Source organism: Artemia sp. Qi Xiang Cuo, chromosome 8 (assembly GCF_049724085.1).
Source record: "Artemia sp. Qi Xiang Cuo chromosome 8, ASM4972408v1, whole genome shotgun sequence".
In the NCBI taxonomy this organism is placed as follows: domain Eukaryota; kingdom Metazoa; phylum Arthropoda; class Branchiopoda; order Anostraca; family Artemiidae; genus Artemia; species Artemia sp. Qi Xiang Cuo.
The window spans coordinates 39,598,593-39,621,553 of NC_142801.1; the positions used below are offsets into that span (position 1 = coordinate 39,598,593).

At 37.4% G+C, this 22,961-nt stretch overlaps 1 protein-coding gene across 1 annotated transcript in view; it reads left to right on the forward strand.

Annotated features, from left to right (window-relative positions):
• LOC148949392 (ras-related protein Rap-2b-like) overlaps positions 1 to 22,961 on the forward strand; it is an 85,788-nt gene that overhangs the window by 40,044 nt on the left and 22,783 nt on the right. The window contains exon 4 of the mRNA XM_089092947.1: positions 17,072 to 17,266. Within this exon, the coding sequence (XP_088949073.1) occupies positions 17,072 to 17,266 (195 nt within the window). The remainder of the gene's footprint in view (positions 1 to 17,071; positions 17,267 to 22,961) is intronic.

Here is a 22,961-nt window from a genome sequence, read left to right on the forward strand (position 1 = left end):
AAGTTTCTACGTTAACACTTTCTATAAAAACCTTATATGCGCCCAGGGCATAACTTACAACCTTTGCCCTGAGGACTTTGGGGTGAGTGTCATCTTCAAAGACACAATTTCTGGACCCTTCAACTACGTTAAACAAAATGGGTATCTCAGATTTTGGTTGGATGCGTTTGGAGAAATGGTGGTTGAGAGAGGGAGTTAGTTGCCCTTCAATGACTTTCAACTATTAAAAAGGGCACTAGCCCATTCAGTTTCCAATCGAATGAGCCCTTTTTGAAGTTTCTTCGACAATGCTTTCAATAAAAAACCTTATATGCCCCCAGGGTATAACTGACAACCCTTGCCCTGAGGGCTTTGGGGAGGTGTCATCTTCAAAGACATAATTTATGGACCTTTCAACTACGTTGAACATAATGTCTGTCTCAAAATTTTGATTGGTTGTGTTTGGGGCAATGGTGGGCGTAAGAGGGGGTTTAGTTGCCCTCCAATCAGTTTTGACTATTAAAAAGGGTACTAGCCCTTTCAATTTCCAATCGAATGAGCCCTTTTTGAAGTTTCTACGACAATGCTTTCTATAAACACCTTATATGACCCCAGGGTATTACTTACAACGCTCGCCCTAAGGGCTCAGAGGGGGTTATTATCCTCAAAGACCTAGTTTCCAGAACTTTCAACTACGTTGAACAAAATGGCTATCTAAAAATTTTGATTGAATGTGTTTGGGGAAATGGTGGGCGTGAGCGCGGGGTTAGTTGCCCTCCAATCACTTTCGACTATTAAAAAGAGAATAGCCCTTTCAATTTCTAATTAGTAAGAATGACCTATCGACTCCCATTGCTCACTACTGCTGCCCCTGCAATTGAGGGGGCATGTTTCTAACCATATAGACAATGTATTGATCCACAAAGGGGAACTAAATTTCTGAGAACTTGATTTGCATAATCGAGGGGAATTATTGATTTACGAAAGGGGAATAAAGAAACAAATATGGCTTCTTTGATCTTAGGTCTGAGGGATAAACGCTCTTTAGGTCAGAGAGAAAAATTAATATTCTATTTTTAAATATGGCTTCATTGATCTTTAGTGTCAGGAATTAGAAATGACATCACTTGTTATCTTGGAATTATGCGGGAGTCTAAAGAGATAGAAATTATATTTTTAAACACGGCTTCACTGATCTTTAAGTCAGAGAGATAAATTGATATTCTAACGAAACCTTAATAGTGTAGCTAGGAACATTTTTGAGATGAAGAGATTAACGCGGGAAAGGGTTTCCTAGAAATTTCAAATGTTACAGCTCAGGTATGCCAAAACAAAAGGAACACGCATAAATTACGTTTAGGGATTATTTGGGTGAAACCATTTTGAGTCATTTTAGAAGATGATTTAACCGGAACCGTTTGAGGTATTTTAGAAGATGATTTTAGAAGATGATTTAGAAGATGATTTAAGGGTGTAACTCTGTGGTCGTTATAATACACAAGTTCTATTTCAACAGTGTTGTGATGTCCTTTACCCCAACCCCAAAGGGCCCCCCCTCCAACCCCAATGGCCCCCCGAGCCCCCAAACGGCCCCCAGGACCCCAAATGCCACCCGGCACCCCAAGTGCCCCGGGCCCCCATATTTTTATAAATACTTTTGAATAAATTTTTCTGCATGTCTGGGTTGGTGTTTCCAAGTCCAAGAATTTGTCTTTGTTGGTATGCATATCTAAAGTTCCTGTCTTTGTCTGTTTGCAAGTCTGATTCTATCTGTTTGCATGTCTTGGTTGGTGTTTGCAAGTCTAAGTATTTTTCTTTGTTGCTTTGTATATCTAAAGTGCCTGTCTTTCGCTGTTTACATGTCTGATTCTATTTGTTTGCATGTCTGGGTTGGTGTTTGCACGTCCATGTATTTGTCTTTGTTGCTTTGTATATCTAAAGTGTCTGTCTTTCTCTGTTTGCATGTCTGATTCTATTTTTTTACATGTCTGGGTTGGTGTTTACATGTCCAAGTATTTGTCTTTGTTGCTTTGTATATCTAAAGTGCCTATCTTTCTCTGTTTGCATGTCTGATTCTATTTATTTGCATGTCTGGGTTGGTGTTTGCAAGTCCAAGTATTTGTCTTTGATGCTTTGTATATCTAAAGTGCCTGTCTTTTTCTGTTTGCATATCTGATTCTATTTGTTTACATGTCTGGGTTGGTGTTTACAAGTCCAAGTATTTTTCTTTGTTGCTTTGTATATCTAAAGTGCCTGTCTTTCTCTGTTTGCATGTCCGATTCTATTTGTTTGCATGTCTGGGCTGGTGTTTGCAAGTCCAAGTATTTGTCTTTGTTGCTTTGTATATCTAAAGTGCATGTCTTTCCTGTTTGCACGTCTGATTCTATGTGTTTGCATGTCTGAGTTGGTATTTGCAAGTCCAAATATTTGTCTTTGTTGGTTTGTATATCTAAAGTACCTATCTTTCTCTGTTTGCATGTCTGATTCGATTTGTTTGCATGTTGCATGTCCTTCTCTGTTTGCATGTCTGATTCTATTTGTTTGAATGTCTGGGATTGGTGTTTGCAAGTCCATGTATTTGTCTTTGTTGGTTTGTATATCTAAAGTGCCTGTCTTTCTCTGTTTGCATGTCTGATTCTATTTGTTTGCATGTGTGGGTTGGTGTTTGCAAGTCCAAGTATTTGTCTTTGTTGGTTTGTTTATCTAAAGTTCCTGTCTTTCTCTGTTTGCATGTCTGATTCTTTTTGTTTGCATTTCTGGGCTGGTATTTTGAAAGACCAAGTATTTGTCTTTATTGGTTTGTATATATAAAGTGCCTGGCTTTCTCTTTTTGCATGTATGATTATATTTGTTTTAATGTCTGTGTTGGTGTTTGCAAGTCCAAGTATTTGTCTTTGTTGGTTTGTATATCTAAAGAGCCTGTCTTTCTCTGTTTGCATGTCTGATTCTATTTTTTTGCATGTCAGGGTGAGTGTTTGCAATTACAAGAATTTGTCTTTGTTGGTTTGTATATCTAAAGTGCCAGACTGTCTCTGTTTGCATGTCTGATTCTATTTGTTTGCATGTCTGGGTTGGTGTTTGCAAGTCAAAGTATTTATCTTTGTTGGTTTGTATATCTAAAGTGCATGTCTTTCTCTGTTTGCATGTCTGATTCTTTTTGTTTACAAGTCTGGGTTGGTGTTTGCAAGTCCAATTGTCGGTCTTTGTTGCTTTGTATATCTAAAGTAGCTATCTTTCTCTTTTTGCATTTGTAATTCTTTTTGTTTCCATGTCTGGGTTGATATATGCAAGTCCAATTATTTGTCTTTGTCGGTTTATATATTAAAAGTGCCAGTGTTTTTCTGTTTGCGTGTGTGATTCTATTTGTTTACTGGTCTGGTTTGGTGTTTGAAAGTCCAAGTATTTGTCTCTGATGGTTTGTATATCTAAAGTGCCTGTCTGTCTCTGTTTGCATGTCTGATTCTATTTGTTTCCATGTCTGGGTTGGTGTTTACAAGTCCAAGTATTTGTCTTTGTTGGTTTGTATATCTAGAGTGCATCTCTTTCTCTGTTGGGATGTCCTATTCTATTTGTTTTCTGTTCTGGTTTGTTGTTTGAAAGTCAAAGTATTTGTCTTTGTTGGTTTGTATTTCTAAAGTGCATGTCTTTCTCTGTTTGCATGTCTGATTCTATTTGTTTGCATGTCTGAGTTGGTGTTTGCAAGTCCAAGTATTTGTCTTTGTTGGTTTGTATATCTAAAGTACCTGTCTTTCTCTGTTTGCATGTCTGATTCGATTTGTTTGCATGTTGCCTGTCTTTCTCTGTTTACATGTCTGATTCTATTTGTTTGCGTGTCTGGGTTGGTGTTTGCAAGTCCAAGTGTTTGTCTTTGTTGCTTTGTATAACTAAAGTGCCTGTCTTTCTCTGTTTGCATGTCTTATTCTATTTGTTTGCATGTCTGGGTTGGTGTTTGCAAGTCCAAGAATTTGTCTTTGTTGCTTTGTATATCTAAAGTTCCTATCTTTCTCTGTTTGCGTGTCTGATTCTATTTGTTTGCATGTCTGTGTTGGTGTTTGCAAGTCCAAGTATTTGTCTTTGTTGGTTTGTATATCTAAAGTGACTGTCTTTCTCTGTTTGCATGTCTGATTCTATTTGTTTGCATGTCTGGGTTGGTGAATGCAAGTCAAAGTATTTGTCTTTGTTGTTTTGTATATCTACAGTGCCTGTCTCTCTCTGTTTGCATGTCTGGGTTGGTGTTTGAAAGTCAAAGTATTTGTGTTTGTTGGTTTGTATATCTAAAGTGCCTGTCTTTCTCTGTTTGCGTGTCTGATTCTAATTGTTTGCATGTCTGGGTTGGTGTTTGAAAGTCAAAGTATTTGTCTTTGTTGGTTTGTATATCTAAATTGCCTGTCTTTCTCTGTTTGCATGTCTGATTCTATTTGTTTGCATGTCTGGGTTGATTTTTGCAAGTCCAAGTATTTGTTTTTGTTGGTTTGTATATCTAAAGTGGCTGTCTTTCTCTGTTTGCATGTCTGATTCTGTTTGTTTGCACGTCTGGGTTGGTGTTTGCAAATCCAAATATTTGTCGTTGTTGGTTTGTATATCTAAAGTGCCTGTATTTCTCTGTTTACATGTCTGATTCTATTTGTTTACATTTCTGGGTTGGTGTTTATGAGTCCAAGTATTTGTCTTTGTTGATTTGTATATCTAAAGCACCAGTCTTTCTCTGGTTGCATTTCCGAATCTTTTTTTTTGCATGTCTGTGTCGGTTGTTACAAGTACAAGTATTTGTCTTTGTTGCTTTGTATATCTGAAGTACCTATCTTTCTCTTTTTGCATGACTGATTATATTTGTTTTTATTTCTGGGTTGGTGACTGCAAGTCAAAGTATTTGTCTTTGTTGGTTTGTATATCTAAAGTGCCTGTCTTTCTCTGTTTGCATGTCTGATTCTATTTGTTTGCATGTTTGGGTTGGTTTTTACAAGTCCAAGTATTTGTCTCTGTTGGTTTGTATATCTAAAGTGCCTGTCTTTCTCTGTTTGCATGTCTGATTCTATTTGTTTACATGTCTGGGTTGGTGTTTTTTAAGTCCAAGTATTTGTCTTTGTTGCTTTGTATATCTAAAGTGCATGTTTTTCTCTATTTGCATGTCTGATTCTATTTGTTTGCATGTCTGGGCTGGTGTTTGCAAGTCCAAGTATTTGTCTTTCATGGGTTGTATATCTAAAGTGCCTATCTTTCTCTGTTTGTATGTCTGATTCTATTTGTTTGCATGTCTGGGTTGGTGTTTTGCAAGTACAAGTATTTTTCTTTGTTGGTTTGTATATCTAAAGTGCCTGTCTTTCTCTGTTTGCATGTCTGATTCTATCTCTTTGCATGTCTGGGTTGGTGTTTGCAAGTCCAAGTATCTGTCTTTGGTGGTTTGTATATTTAAAGTGCCTGTCTTTCTCTGTTTGCATGTCTGATTCTATTTGTTTGCATGTCCGGGTTGGTGTTTGCAAGTCCAAGTATTTGTCTTTGTTGGTTTGTATGTCTAAAGTGCCTGTCTTTCTCTGTTTTCATGTCTGATTCTATTTGTTTGCTTGTCTTGATTAGTGTTTGCAAGTCCAAGTGTTTGTCTTTCTTGCTTTTTATATCTAAAGTGTCTGTCTTTCTCTGTTTGCATGTCTGATTCTATTTGTTTACATGTCTGGGTTGGTGTTTGCAAGTCCAAGTATTTGGCTTTGTTGGTTTGTATATCTAGAGTGCCTATCTTTCTCTGTTTGCATGTCTGATTCTATTTGTTTGCATGTCTGGGTTTGTGTTTGCAAGTCCAAATATTTGTCTATGTTGCTTTGTATATCTAAAGTGCCTGTCTTTCTCTGTTTGCATGTCTGATTCTATTTGTTTACATATCAGGGTTGGTGTTTACAAGTCCAAGTATTTGTCTTTGTTGCTTTGTATATCTAAAGTGCCTGTCTTTCTCTGTTTGCATGTCTGATTCTATTTGTTTGCATGTCTGGGCTGGTGTTTGCAAGTCCAATTATTTGTCTTTGTTGCTTTGTATATCTAAAGTGCATGTCTTTCTCTGTTTGCATGTCTGATTCTATTTGTTTGCATGTCTGGGTTGGTGTTTGCAAGTCCAAGTATTTGTCTTTCTTGGTTTGTATATCTAGAGCACATTTCTTTCTCTGTTTGCATTTCTGATTCGATTTGTTTGCATGGTTCCTGTCTTTCTCTGTTTGCATGTCTGATTCTATTTGTTTGCTTTTCAGGGATTGGTGTTTACAAGTCCAAGTATTTGTCTTTGTTGGTTTGTACGTCTAAAGTGTCTGTCTTTCTCTGATTATTCGGCTGATTCTATTTGTTCGCATGTCTTGGTTTGTGTTTGTAAGTCCAAGTATTTGTTTTTGTTGATTTGTATGTCTAAAGTACCTGTCTTTCTCTGTTTGCATGTCTTATTCTATTTGTTTGCATGTCAGGGTTGGTGTTTGCAGATCCAAGTATTTGTGTTTGTTGGTTTGTATATCTAAAGTGCCTGTCTTTCTCTGTTTGCCTATCTTTCTCTGTTTGCATGTCTGATTCTATTTGTTTGCATGTCCAATTCTATTTGTTTACATGTCTGGGTTGGTGTTTGCAAGTCCAAGTATTTGTCTTTGTTGATTTGTATATCTAAAGTGCCTCTCTTTCTCTGTTTGCATGTCTGATTCTATTTGTTTGCATGTCAGGGTTGGTGTTTGCAATTCCAAGTGTTTGTCTTTGTTGCTATGTATATGTAAAGTGCCTGTCTGTCTCTGTTTTCATGTCTGATTCTATTTGTTTTCATTTCTGGGTTGGTGTTTGCAAGTCCAAGAATTTTTCTTTGTTTGTTTGTATATCTAAAGTGCCTGTCTTTCTCTGTTTGCATGTCTGATTCTATTTGTTTGCATGTCTGGTTTGGTGTTTTGCAAGTCCAAGTATTTGTCTTTGTTGGTTTGCATATCAAAAGTGCCTGTCTTTTTCTGTTTGCATGTCTGATTCTATTTGTTTGCATATCTGGGTTGGTATTTGGTTTGTATATCTGATTTGCCTGTCTTTCTCTGTTTGCATGTCTGATTCTATTTGTTCTCATGTCTGAGTTGGTGTTTGCAAGTCCAAGTATTTGTCTTTGTTGGTTTGTATATCTAAAGTACCTGTCTTTCTTTGTTTGCATATCTGATTCTATTTGTTTGCATGTCTGGGTTGGTGTTTGCAAGTCAAAGTATTTGTCTTTGTTGCTTTGTATATCTAAAGTGCATGTCTTTCTCTGTTTGCATGTCTGATTCTATTTGTTTGCATGTCTGGGTTGATGTTTGCAAGTCCAAGTATTTGTCATTGTTGGTTTGTATATCTAAAGTGCCTGTCTTTCTCTGTTTGCATGTCTGATTCTATTTGTTTGCATGTCTGGGTTGGTGTTTCCAAGTCCAAGGCTAGATTAAGTCAGGTTAGATTAGGTTAGGTTAAGTTAGCCTACATACGTGCGCGTACGTTTTGCTACAGCCGCAAGCATGCATTGTGAGAGAGAAATACAAAGTCGACCTGCGGGGATTTTCCGGCGAGTGGGGGAGAGTGGCGTTGGTTCGAACACGGGGTGAGTCTGGACAAGAGCCTCTCTTCCTACAACGCCCTCTAAAATTCACCAAAAAAATACTATAGACGTGCCATCTAGTACCCTACTTGAGTATGTAGTTTGGTTGTCACACGTGCAATCGTTTTTGAAATATCTGAGAAAAACCGAAAAAAGGTTGGTGTGTCGTTCTGTATCTTTCTTTGTTTGTGATTTTATTTGGCCGTTATTACTAGTCATTGAATTTTGCTGACTGTTGCAGCGTTTAACTATGGCATTGCTAAGTTGTTTAAATTTTAGTTTTTGGCGGCATCTATAGTAGGTAAAGTATAGTAGGTACAGCGTCAGTGAGGCTTCAGACTTTTTATCGCGGGTGGGGTTGCTTCGGACATCGGTAGTGGGGTGGATTCGGACATTGTCAGAACCCACCCCAGACACTTTTTTGTGGTCAGTATTTCCAACTTTTCCTCTTTTTTTCACATCGTGTACCTGCTAATATGCATTTTATTAATTGTTACTAAAAACAGTTTCTTTCAGAATGCCTCGATCATACAAAAGGAAGCGACAAGACCCTCCCGTTAACCTAGAAAACATGAAGAAAGCAGTTGGGGCTTATCTGAAAAAGGAAGGAACATTGAGACAAATTGCAGAAAACTTCGGCATAAAGAAGTCCACGCTACTGGACTATGTCAGGCGCTCGAGGCCATAGACAGGAGAAGCGGATAAAACTGTCAACGAAGAGCCTGGGCCACTGCAGATAAACTTCCCGACGAGACAAAAACATAACAGGCAAGTTTTTGAAAGCGAACACGAGCGAAAACTAGCCGACTACTTTCGCACTTGTTCGAGAATGAACCCTGGACTGACAACAACAGAAGCACGAAAATTTGCTTACTCTTACGCCCGTGCGAATAAAATTTCTGTACCAGAAAACTGGTGTTTCAAGGAAGCAGCGTCAAAGGACTGGCTTCTTGCGTTTCTGAAGCGGAATTCAGACATATCGGTGAGGAATCCAGAAGCCACAAGTCAGGCAAGAGCCTCCGGTTTCAACAAAACTGTCGTTCAGACGTTTTTTGACAAGCTACTTGATGTCTATGGAAGTTTTGGAGCCAAACTGACGGCTGATCGCATCTGGAACGTTGACGAGACAGGTATAGTCACCTTGCTTCCACCACCGAAAGTCCTAGCACCAACTGGACAAAAACAGATTGGTCAGACTGTGTCTGCAGAAAGAGGTCAAAACGTGACTGCTGTATGTTTCGCCAGTGCGTCTGGAGCGACTATTCCACCGGTATTCATTTTTCCGCGAGTGAATTTCATACCTAGAATGACAAACGAAGGCCCCTCTGGCTGCCTTGGGCTTGCGCATCCTAGTGGTTGGGTCAACGGCGACTTGTTCTTGGAGGCTATGCGACACTTCACAAAAATAACCAAGCCAGATGAAGAGACTCCCATCCTACTGCTCATGGACAACCATGATAGCCATCTGGATGTACGTGTGATCGAACACTGTAAGCAAAATCACGTGACACTGTTGACATTCCCACCCCACTGCTCCCACAAGCTTCAGCCACTTGACGTAGGAGTGCTTTCTCCTTTCAAGGGTGCACTGAAACAGCGCTTCAATGAATGGCTGCAGTTGCATCCCGGACAGCGCATTTCAATTTATGAAGTAGCCTCACTCAGCAGGGTTCCTTTCCTGTAGAAGTTCAGTGCATCCAACATAGTCTCTGCGTTTCGAACAGCTGGAATCTTTCCATTCAATCGTGATGTATTCCCAGAGGGAGCTTTTGGCCCATCCTTTGTGACGGATAGGCCGCTAGACCAAACAACCAGTTCGCGGAGCCCCTCGTCGCAAGCCAACTCGGAAGCTGGACCACCAATTTCTTATTTCATAAGGTCGCCCGAAGAAGTAAGACCTTTTCCCCGAGTGGGGGCTGTTACTGTTCCGGGACGTGGGAATCGCAACAGAGGGAGGACCCGTATTCTCACTGACACCCCTGAGAAAGAAGAGATCGGAGATAAAAAGGAAAAGAAGGCCAAGCCGACGCCATCTACAAAGAAACGTAAGAACAGCGCGGTCCGCAAGCCTAACGAAGACGACGTAACCGATGAGGCGGAGACTCTTTCTGAACCTGTTGCCCCGAGCGACTCCTCAAGCGACGAGTCTGTTTACTGTGGAGACGTAGAAGAGGACCTTGAGCCTTTGATATTGACCAAGCTCAAACGGATAACTATGTTCTGGTAAAATTCAAATTGGGCAAATCGAAGAAGTCGGATATCTTCTACGTTGGCCAGATAAAAGGAAAAACTGGAAGCAATCTAGAAGTCTTGTTCCTTCGCAGAAATGGAGCACGGTTCATTTTTCCGGATATTGAGGACAAAGCCTTCGTCTCTTCAAACGACATTGTTCTTTCTCTTCCATGACCAACTGCCACTGGAGGGACTGAACGGACAAAGCGAGGACTCACTTTTCAATGTGATCTCAGCAGCTACGACGTGACATAGAGCTCCAGTAACTTTCATTTTACTTGTTATTTTTTATACATATTCAAATTTTCAGTAAATTGCGTTTTTTTCTTTAATCTGTGAGGTTGCTGAACCCATATTACTGCTTTCCGAAGTAACCCCACACCATGTCCGAACCCACCCCATACCGTGGGGTAACTTCGGACATTTTTTTTTTTATTGTTGGATTTTTTTGTCTAAAGACGAAAGATAAAATTCTACCAAAATTCCTGACAAATCTTGGACTTAATCTCTTTCTTTTAAGATGAAAACGGAAGATGGATACTGATTGGGACAGAAGCTGCACCCAACCAAAAATTTTTTTTCCGAACCAACCCCACCCTCCCCTATGGTTAGGTTAGGTTAGGGTAGGCTAGATTAAGTTAGGTTAGGCTAGATTAAGTTAGGCTAGATTAGGTTAGGTTAAGTTAGGTTAGGTTAGGCTAGCCTAAGTACGTGCGCGTACGTAGGCTAACCTAAACTAACCTAACTTAATCTAGCCTAACCTAACCTAACTTAATCTAGCCTAACCTAACCATACTCGCCGGAAAATCCCCGCAGGTCGACTTTGTATTTCTCTCTCACTATGCATGCTTGCGGCTGTAGCAAAACGTACTAGCCTAACACCAACCCAGACATGCAAACAAATAGAATCAGAAATGCAAACAGAGAAAGACAGGCCCTTTAGATATACAAACCAACAATGACAAATACTTGGACTTGCAAACACCAAACCAGACATGCAAACAAATAGAATGAGACATGCAAACATAGAAAGATATGCACTTTAGATATACAAACCATCAAAGACACATACTTGAACTTGCAAACACCGACCAAGACATGCCAACAAATAGAATCAGACCTGCAAAGATAGAAAGACAGGTACTATAGATATACAAAGCAACAAAAGACAGACACTTGGACTTGCAAACACCAACCCAGACATGCAAACAAATAGAATCAGACCTGCAAACAGAGAAAGACAGGCACTTTAAATATACAAACCAACAAAGACAAATACTTGGACTTGCAAACACCAAATCAGACATGTAAACAAATAGAATCAGACATGCAAACAGAGAAAGACAGGCACTTTAGATATACAAACAAACTAAGACAAATACTTGGGTTGAAAACACCAACACAGACATGCAAACAAATAGAATCAGACATGCAAACAGAGAAAGACAGGCACTTTAGATATACAAACGAACAAAAACAAATACTTGGACTTGCAAACACCAGCCCAGACATGCAAAACAATAGAATCAGACACACAAACAGAGAAAGACAGGCACTTTAGATATACAAACCAACAAAGACAAATACTTTGACTTGCAAACACCAATCCCAGACATGCAAACAAATAAAATTAGACATGCAAACAGAGAAAGACAGGCAACATTCAAACAAATCGAATCAGAAATGCAAACAGAGAAAGACAGGTACTTTAGATATACAAGCCAAAAAAGACAACTATTTGGACTTGAAAATACCAACTCAAACATGCAAACAAATAGAATCAAACATGCAAATTGAGAAAGACAGGCACTTTAGATATACAAAGCAACAAAGACAAATACTTGGACTTGTAAACACCAACCCTGATATGTAAACAAATAGAATCAGACATGCAAACAGAGAAAGACAGTCACTTTAGATATACAAAGCAACATAGACAAATACTTGGACTTGCAAACATCAACCCAGACATGCAAACAAATAGAATCAGACATGCCAACAGAGAAAGATAGGCACTATAGATATACAAAGCAACAAAGACAAATACTTGGACTTGTAAACACCAACCCAGACAAGCAAACAAATAGAATCAGAAATGCAAACAGAGAAAGACAGGCAGTTTACATATACAAACCAATAAAGACAAATTCTTGGACTTGCAAACACCAACCCAGACATGCAAAAAAAAATAGAATCAGACAAGCAAACAGAGAAAGACAGGCACTTTAGATATACAAACCAACAAAGACAAATACTTGGACTTGCAAACACCAACCCAGACATGCAAAAAAATAAAATCAGACCTGCAAACAGAGAAAGACAGGCACTTTAAATATACAAACCACCAAAGACAGATACTTGGACTTAAAAAAACACCAACCCAGACATGCAAATAGATAGAATCAGACATACAAACAAAGAAAGACAGGCACTTTAGATATACAAACCAACAAAGACAAATACTTGGACTTGCAAAACACCAACCCAGACATGCAAACAAATAGAATCAGACATGCAAACAGAGAAAGATAGGCACTTTAGATATACAAACCAACAAAGACAAATGCTTGGACTTGCAAACACCAACCCAGACATGCAAACAAATCGAATCAGACATTGAAACAGTGAAACACAGGCACTTTATATATACAAACCAACAAAAACAAATACTCGGACTTGTAAACACTGCCCCAGACATGTAAATAAATAGAATCAGACATTCAAACAGAGAAAGACAGGCACTTTAGATATACAAACCATTAGGGAAAAATACTTGTACTTGTAAACACCAACCCAGACATCAAAAAAAATAGAATCACACATTCAAACAGATAAAGACAACCACTTTAGATATAGTAAACATCAAAGACAAATGCATTGACTTGCAAACACCAACCCACATTTGCAAACAAATAGAATCAGACATGCAAACAGATAAAGACATGCACTTTAGATATACAAACCAAAACAGACAAATACTTGGACTTACAAACACCAACCCAGACATCCAAACAAATAGAATCAGACATGCAAACAGAGAAAGACAGGTACTTTAGATATACAAACCAACAAAGACAAATACTTGGACTTGCAAACACCAACCCAGAAATGCAAACAAATAGAATCAGACATGCAAACAGAGAAATACAGGCACTTTAGATATACAAACCAACAAAGACAAATACTTTGACTTGCAAACACCAACCCATACATGAAAAAAAAGAGAACCGGACACACAAACAGAGAAAGACAGGCACTTTAGATATACATACCAACAAAGACAAATACTTTGACTTGCAAACACCAACCCAGACATGCAAACAAATAGAATCAGACTTGCAAACAGAGAAAGATAGGCACTTTAGATCTACAAAGCAACAAAGAGAGATACTTGGACTTGCGAACACCAACCCAGACATGCAAACAAATAGATTCAGACATGCAAACAGAGAAAGACAGGTACTTTAGATATACAAACCAACAAAGACAAATACTTGGACTCGTAAACACCAACCCAGACATATAAACAAATAGAATCAGACATTTAAACAGAGAAAGACAGGCACTTTAGATATACAAATCAACAAAGACAAATACTTGGACTTGCAAACACCAACCCAGACATGCCAACAAATAGAATCAGACATGCAAACAGAGAAACATAGGCACTTTAGATATACAAAGCAACAAAGAAAGATACCTGGACTTGCAAACACCAACCCAGACATGCAAACAAATAGAATCAGACATGCAAACAGAGAAAGACAGGCACTTTAGATATACAAACCAACAAACACAAATACTTGGACTTGCAAACACCAACCCAGACATACAAACAAATAGAATCGGACATGCAAACTGAGAAAGACAGGCACTTTAGATATACATACCAACAAAGACAAATACTTGGACTTGCAAACACCAAACCAGACATACAAACAAATAAAATCAGACACGCAAACAGAGAAAGATAGGCACTTTAGATTTACAAACCAACAAAGACAAATACATGGACTTGCAAAAACCAACCCAGACATGCAAACAAATAGAATCAGACATGCAAACAGAGAAAGACAGGCACTTTAGATATACAAACCAACAAAGACAAATACTTGGACTTGCAAAACACCATCCCAGACATGCAAACAAAAAGAATCGGACATGCAAACAGAGAAAGACAGGCACTTTAGATAAACAAACCAACAAAGACAAATACTTGGACTTGCAAACACCAACCCGGACATGCAAACAAATAGAATCAGACATGCAAACAGAGAAAGACAGGCACTTTAGATATACAAAGCAACAAAGACAAATACATGGACTTGCAAATACCAACCCAGAAATGGAAACATTTATAATCAGACATTCAAACATAGAAGGACAGTCAATTTAGATATACAACCCAACAAACACAAATACTTGGACTTGCATAATATCATCCAAGAAATCACAACAAATAGAATCAGACAGGCCAAAATAGAAAGACAGGCACTTTATAAATAAAAACAAAAAAAGACAAATAAATAGACTTTCAAAGCACCAACCCCGACATGCAAACAAATAGAATCAGATATGCCAACAGAGAAATATATGTACTTTAAATACAAAAAGTATCAAATACACATAATAGGAGTTTCAAACACAAGCCAACACAAGACAACAAATAGAAACAGACATGCAAACAGATAAAGACAGGCACTTTAGATATACAAACCAACAAAGACAAATACTTGGACTTGCAAACACCTACCCAGACATGCATACAAATAGAATCAGACATGTAAACAGAGAAAGACAGGCACTTTAGATATACAAACGAACAAAAACAAATACTTGGACTTGTAAACACCAACCAAGACATGCAAATAAATAGAATTATCCACACAAACAGAGAAAGACAGGCAATTTAAATATACAAACCCTCACAGACAAACACTTTGACTTGCAAACAACAAACCTTGAAAAGAAAACAAATAGAATTAGAAATTAAAACAAAGAAGTACCTGCAACAGGCAAACACAAATAAACAGAAATTAAAACAGAAATATGCAATTTAGATCTACAAAGCAGCAAAGAGAGCTATTTGGACTTCAAAATACCAACCCAAACATGCAAAGACATAGAATTAGACATACAAAAAGAGAAAGATAGGCACTTTAGATATACAAAGCAACAAAGACAAATACTTGGACTTGCAAACACCAACCAAGATCTGCAAACATATAGAATCAGACCGGCAACCAGAGAACGACAGGCAATTTAGATATTCAAACCAACAAAGAGAATTCCTTGGACTTTGAAATACCAGCCCAGACATGCAGACAAATTGATTCAAAAGTATTTAGAAAAATGTTGGGGCCTTGGGCACTTGGGGGCCGGGGGAATTGGGGGGCCTGGGGGACTTTGGGGGCTCGGGGGGCCATTGGGGTTGGAGGGGGGCCCTTTGGGGTTGGGGTAGAGGACCTCACAACACTTTTCAAATAGAACTTGTGTATTATAACGACCACAGAGTTTCACCCTCAAATCCTCTTCTAAATCATCTTCTAAAATCATATTCTAAAATGCCTCAAACGGTTTCGGTTAAATCATCTTCTAAAATGACTCAAAACGGTTTCGCCCAAATAATCCCTAAACGTAATTTCTGCGTGTTCCTTTTGTTTTGGCATCCCTGCGCTGTAACATTTGAAATTCCTAGGAAACCCTTTCCCGCGTTCATCTCTTCATCACATAAATGTTCCTAGCTAAACTATTATGGTTTCGTTTGAATACCAATTTATTTCTCTGACTTAAAGATCAGTGAAGCCGTATTTAAAAATAGAATTTCTATCTCTTTAGACTCTCGCATAATTCCATAATAACAAGTGATATCATTTGTAATTCCTGACACTAAAGATCATTGAAGCACTATTTAAAAATAGAATATTAATTTTTCTCTCTGACCTAAAGAGCGTTTATCCCTCAGACCTAAGATCAAAGAAGCCATACTTGTTTCTTTATTCCCCTTTCGTAAATCCATAATTCCCCTCGATTATGCAAATCAAGTTCTCAGAAATTCAGTTCCCCTCTTGTAGATCAATACATTGTCTATATGGTTCGGCACATGCGCACTCAATTGTAGGTGGCAGCAGTGGTGAGCAATGGGAGTCGATAGGTCATTCCTACTCTAATTGAATGAGCCCTTTTTGAAATTTCTACGACAACACTTTCTATAAAAACCTTATATGCCGTAGGGCATAACTTACAACCCTTGACCCGAGCGCTGCGGGGGTTGGGGAGAGTGGTCTACCTCAAAGACCTAATTTCCCGACATTTCAACTATGTTAAACGAAATGGGTATCTCGAATTTAGATTGGATGTGTTTGGGAAATGTTTGTTGTGAGAGGGGAGTTACTTGCCCTTCAATCATTTTCGACTATTAAAAAGGGCAATATTCCTTTCAATTTCCAAACGAATTAGCCCTCTTTGAAGTTTCTACGACCACGCCTTCTATAAAAACCTGATATGCCCCGAGAGCACAGCTCACAACCTTTGCCCTGAGGGCTCTGGTGGGTGGATTGTCATCCTCAAAGACATAATTTTTCGACCTTTCAACTACGTAGAACAAAATGGCTGCCTCAAAATTTTGATTAAATGTGTTTCCGGAAATGGTGGGCATGGGAGGGGTATTTGTTGCCCTCCAATCACTTTCGACTATTGAAAAGGGTACATGCTCTTCCAATTTCCAATCGGATGAGCTTTTTTCTAAGTTTCTGCGACAATTCCTTCGATACGAAGTGCCCTGGTCTAAAGAACCAAAAATAATACATTTTACCAACATCATTCTTTACTTAGGCATCTGATAATTTCTATTTGTGTTAAGTTTCAATGTTGCTCCATACTTTCAGTTTAAAAAACTCATTTTTTTTTGTATTTAATTGACGCTCTAAGTCGACATAAAATGACTTCTTAGCACTGGTCATGACGGCTATTTTTTATTTCAAGCTGTTAACATAATTCCGTATGTAATGTTAATATTTTAATATGAAATCAAGATCAAGTTAGATCTTCTTGATGAATTACTTGGCTTAGAACCAGATTTAAAGTTTTTGCTTATCATGTATAAGAATTTTGCTTACAACTTAAAAAAATTCAAGCGTTAAATGTTTTTTAACTTTTAAGGGATTTTGTCATAGCGACAAAATCTTACGAAGAAATTGTCTTAATCCAATGCATCTGAACTTACAATCAAATACTATTTAAATTTATATCCAAAAATCAGCATGGCATAGCTAATTACCGTCTGTTTTGTTCTAGGAGGTCGAGCGTCTTCGTGAGCAAATTATTGATTTAAAAGGAATAGACGTCCCAATAGTAATTGTTGCCAATAAATACGATTTGGTGGATCGTGAAACACTCAGTCTGGCATATCAAACAGAAAAACGAATAACAGAAGACTGGTGTCACGGGTTTGTTATGGCGTCAGCAAAGGAAAATTTGAATGTGGTTGAGGTACTTACCGTGAACAGAGTAGCTAAAAAACCAAAAATAATAATAATACGCAATCGCAGCAAATAAACAAGTTTTGAGAAATATATGGTAAACCTGTAACCATGCCCGTATCTGGGGGGGGGTACCAGGTTGGACTCCCCCCGCTGGATTTTCCCCCCCCCCCCCTCGTACTGAAGTAACAAAAACAAATGTAAATTTTGTTTTGCATACAATAGGCCTACCTTGATAATCAATAACATTTTTCTGTAAGCCCCTTCCCTCATTTTTGTAGAATTCTGGATATAGTCCTTGGCGTAACAAATGCTTAGGGAGAGTTGTTAGCATTTTTTGAATGGAGATAAATAAAGACGAGGATCAAGCGGCCCTACAGACCGTCAACAAAGGACACAGAAGAAGTAATTAGCATATAAATATACTTCACGTAACTAATTTTTGCATTATCTATTTTATTGCAAGGATTGCACAGGAGCACATACGGAAGTTGCATGAGGGTTTTCATACAACTCAAACCTCGTTGAGCTGAAGATCGTACAACTGAGCCCATTTAACTAAACCCTCGTGAAATTCAACGACTACTTGTCTGAACCCCTGTTTAACTCAATCACCGTGCAACTCAACCCCCGATTAACTGAACCCGGTTTAGCTCAATTCCAGCTTAATTCAATTCCAATTCAACTCAACTCCCATGCAACATAACCCTTATTTATTTCAACTCCCGTGCAACAGAACCCCCAATTACCTGAGCCCGTATAACTGAACCTATTTAATTTGAACCTTGTGAAAACTCAACCAATGCATAATTGAACCCTCGTGCAACTCAACCTCTTTTCAGCTGAATTCCCGTTAAAATCACCCCCCATGCAACTCTGTCCCTGTTTAACTCAACCGCCGTTTGAATCAACTCCTGTTTACCTCAACTCTCATTTAACTGAACCTTATTCACTTCAGATCCATATAACTCAACCCCCATGCAACTCTACTCTATTCAACTCAAATCCCATAAAAATCAACCCTTAATTACCTCAAACTCTTTATGCCCTGGGCCCAAAAACACTTGAATCTCATGGTTACAGCAATAGCTGCAACCTAATAGCCTACGGAGGTACCACGGCCCATAGTAGCCGAAAGCTTAAAACACATAAAAAAAGCTCTGTCTCGTAAGAAAAATTCGCTCTTAATGCTGATTTAGGACTGATAGCTATTATTTAGATTCATCATTTGAATAATTTAGATTCATAGTGAAAGCTTATTGCAGAAACAAATGCATGGAAATCAAACAGTTCGTGGTAACGAACTGTAATTAAGGACCGACCCGGTTCAATAGTAACCGAATTTCTAAGAAATTGGATTTTGATACCAATAGATATATCAGAAGAATTATATTTTTATGCTGATTTCAAATATATAAGTTTCATCAAGTTTAATTTTACCCATTAAAAGTTATGCGCCTGAGAAAACTTTACTTATTTTCGAAAAAAGGAGGAAACACCCCCTAAAAGTCATATAACTTAAAAGAAAATCACACCATCGGATTCAGCGTATCAGAGAACCCTATTGTAGAAGTTTCAAGCTAGTATCTGCAAAAATGTTGAATTTTGTATTTTTTGTCAGAAGAAAGATCACGGATACGTGTTTATTTATGTATTTATTATTTTTTTTATTTCCCCAGGGGTGATTGTATCTATCCAGTAGTCCTAGAATATCACAAGAGGGCTCATTTGAACGGAAATTAAAAGTTCTAGTGCCATTTTTAAGTGACCAAAAAAATTGGAGGGCAACTTGGCCCCCTCCCACACTCATTTTTTCCCAAAGTCACCCAATCAAAATTTGAGATAACCATTCTGTTCAGCATAGTCGAAAATCTAGTAAATATGTTTTTGAGGATGACTTAATCCCCCACAGTTCCCAGGGGAAGGGCTGCAAGTTATGAACTTTGCCCATTGTTTACATTTTGTATTGGTTATTGGGAAGTATACAGACATTTTCAGGAAGGATTTTCTTCTGGGGGGGGGGGGCTGGAAGAGGGGTTACTCGGGAGAATCTATGAGTGGAGGATGTTTCCTTGGAGTGAGGGAAATTTCTATGAAGGGGGTGCCGGATTTCTCAGCATTATTAAAAAAACGATCAGAAATTAAATTAAAAAAAAACAAGTTTTTTCAACTGAAAGTAAGAGGCAAGATTAGAACTTAAAAAGAACAGAAATTGTTACGTATATGAGGGGGTTCAAACCCCAAGTCAATACCTCGCTCTTTACGCTAAAGTTTTTTTTAGTGCTTTCAAAAGAGCTATCTATTCTAATTAAACGGCCTTTGCGATTCAGGGGTTTGTGATTTAAACAAAATTTTAACTTTAGCGTAAAGAGCGTGGTATTGACTAAGGGAGAACCCCCTCATATACGTAATAACATATACGTAATAAAAAAATAATACAAAAAACAAGCGATACGTCTCAATAGTAATCGAAACTTTTAAAAACGGAATTTTGATGTCAATAAATGTATCGAAAGAATGGGCTTATAATACTGATTCTGAATATATAAATTTTATTAAGTTTAGTATTACTCATCAAAGGCTACGAGACAGTAGTATTGATATAATGATTACAACGGGGCAGGTAGCCAATGTAGCTATAACAGTTAAGAGCGCACTGTCCCACCATAAAACTATAACAGTTTCAAGCGGACAGTACACCCGCCAATACAAGCAGACAGTGTAATGACCGGAATTCAACTACCGTGAAAATTCGTGCTCTGTTCAAAGTGCGTGATGTTTCCTTTGTTTGAAATTGTGAATTTCTTTTTGTAATTTAATTTGTTTAATTAATTTACATAAATTAATTTATTATTAATTAATTTACATAATTAAATTAATTTACATAATTACATTAATTTTTTTTTTACTTTTTAACTTTTTTTAAAAACTTTTTTTTTTAACTTTTTTTTTAACTTTTTTTTACTTTTTTTTAACTTTTTTTAAACTTTTTTTTTTACTTTTTTTTTTACTTTTTTTTTTAACTTTTTTTAAACTTTTTTTAAACTTTTTTACATTCTAAGTATCTCCCCATTGATTTTTTATGAAATTTGGGTTTGATGTAGGAATCCAACGTGAGACCAGTGATTTCCTAAGGTAAAAGAACAACACGTTAATCGACTGAACCAACAAGTCATTGAACATATTATGATTTTAGAAATACATTCAATGAATTGTTTCTTGGACATTGCCCAACTGATGTTAAGCGTCACAATATCGTAACAGGTTCATTCCATTGAACTGGAACAAGTTCAAGCACATTCGATTTATCAATTGTATTTTTGATAGTTGTTGAAGACGGTTCGTGAAAATCCCAAGGTTTTTTCTGATTTTTTGGACAATTGCCTTAACTTGAGAGTAGTTTGTTAAGAAATGCGTCGTTGATAATTAAAAAATCGGATGCTAAACTCAGACAAACAAAAGGATTGTAACACCTGATTGGCTCGTATATTTTGCATGATATTTCTAAAGTCAATTAAGATGAAGAAATGTCGGATTGTAGGTTTTACATTATCAGACATGTGCAAGGGAAATTTTTTGTTGGTGAGGGGCTTAAAAAGGCAAAAATGGGCGAACTACATGAGTTTATAAGACGGTTCGTGAAAATCCCAAGGTTTTTTCTGATTTTTCGGACAACTGCCTTAACTTGAGAGTAGTTTGTTAGAAATGTGTCGTTGATAATTAAAAAATTGGATGCTAAACTCAGACAAACAAAAGGATTGTAACACCTGATTGGGTCGTATATTTTGTATGATATTTCTAAAGTCAATTAAGATGAAGAAATGTCGGAGTATAGGTTTGACATCACCAATCACGTGCGAGGGAAATTTTTTGTTGGTGGGGAGTTTAAAGAGGCAAAAATGGGTGAACTACATGAGTTTATAAGACGGTTCGTGAAAATCCCAAGTTTTTTTCTGATTTTTTGGACTATTGCTTTAACTGGAGAGTAGTTTGTTAGAAATGGGTCATTGATAATTAAAAAATCGGATGCTAAACTCAGACAAACAAAAGGATTGTAACACCTGATTGGCTCGTATATTTTGCATGATATTTCTAAAGTCAATTAAGATGAAGAAATGTCGGAGTGTAGGTTTGACATCCGCAGGCACGTGCGAGGGAATTTTTTGGTTGATGGGAGGCTTAAATCGGCAATAATGGGTAAACAACACGAGTTTAAAATACGGTTCGTGAAAATCCCAAGGTTTTTTCTGATTTTTTGGACAATTGCCTTAACTTGAGAGTAGTTTGTTAGAAATGGGTCGTTGTTAATTAAAAAATCGGATGCTAAACTCAGACAAACAAAAGGAGTGTATCACCTGAGTGTCTCGTATATTTTTCATAATATTTCTAAAGTCAATTAACATGAAGAAATGTCATAGTGTAGGTTTTACATCACCAGACACGTGGGAGGGAAATTTTTGGTTGGTGGGGGGTTTAAAAAGGCAAAAATGAGTGAACTACATGAGTTTATAAGACGGTTCGTGAAAATCCCAAGGTTTTTTCTGATTTTTTGGACAACTGCCTTAACTTGAGAGTAGTTTGTTAGAAATGTGTCGTTGATAATCAAAAAATCGGATGCTAAACTCAGACAAACAAAAGGATTGTAACACCTGATTGGCTCGTATATTTTGCATGATATTTCTAAAGTCAATTAAGATGAAAAAATGTCGGAGTGTAGGTTTTACATCACCAGGCACGTGCAAGGGAAATTTTTTGTTTTGGAGGGTTTAAAAAGGTAAAAATGGGTGAACTGCATGCGCTTATAAGACGGTTCGTGAAAATCCCAAGGTTGTTTCTGATTTTTTGGACAATTGCCTTAACTTGAGAGTAGTTTGTTAGAAATGTGTCGTTGATAATTAAAAAATCGGATGCTAAACTCAGACAAACAAAAGGATAGTAACACCTGATTGGCTCGTATATTTTGCATTATATTTCTAAAGTCAAATAAGATGAAGAAAAGTCGGAGTGTAGGTTTTACATCACCCGCCTCGTGCGAGTGAAATTTTTTGTTGGAGGGGGGATTAAAAGGGCAAAAATGGATGAACTACCTGAGTTTATAAGACGGTTCGTTAAAATTCTAAGGTTTTTTCTGATCTTTTTTACTATTGCGTTAACTTGAGAATAGTTTTTTAGATATGCTTTGTCTATAATTAAAAAATCTAATTCTAAACTAACACAAACACAAGGATTGTAGCATCTGATTTGCTCGAATATTTTTCATTATATTTATAAAGTCACTTAGTATGAAGTAATTTCAGAGTGTAGGTTTGACATCAGCCGACCCATGCGAGGGAAATTTTTGTTGGTGGGGGGCTTAAAAAGGCAAAAATGGGTGAACTACATGAGTTTTTAAGACGGTTCGTGAAAATCCCAAGGTTTTTTCTGATTTTTTGGACAATTGCCTTAACTTGAGAGTAGTTTTTTAGATATGCGTCATTGATAATTAATGAATCGGATGCTAAAATCAGACAACTAAAAGGATTGTAATACCTGATTGGCTCGTATATATTGCATGATATTTCTAAACTTAATTAATATGAAAAAATGTTGTAGTGTAGGTTTGACATCACCAGGCACGTGCGAGAAAAATTTTTTGTTGGTGGGGGGGGGGGCTTAAAAAGGCAAAAATGGGTGAACTAAATGAGTTTATAAGACGGTTTTTGAAA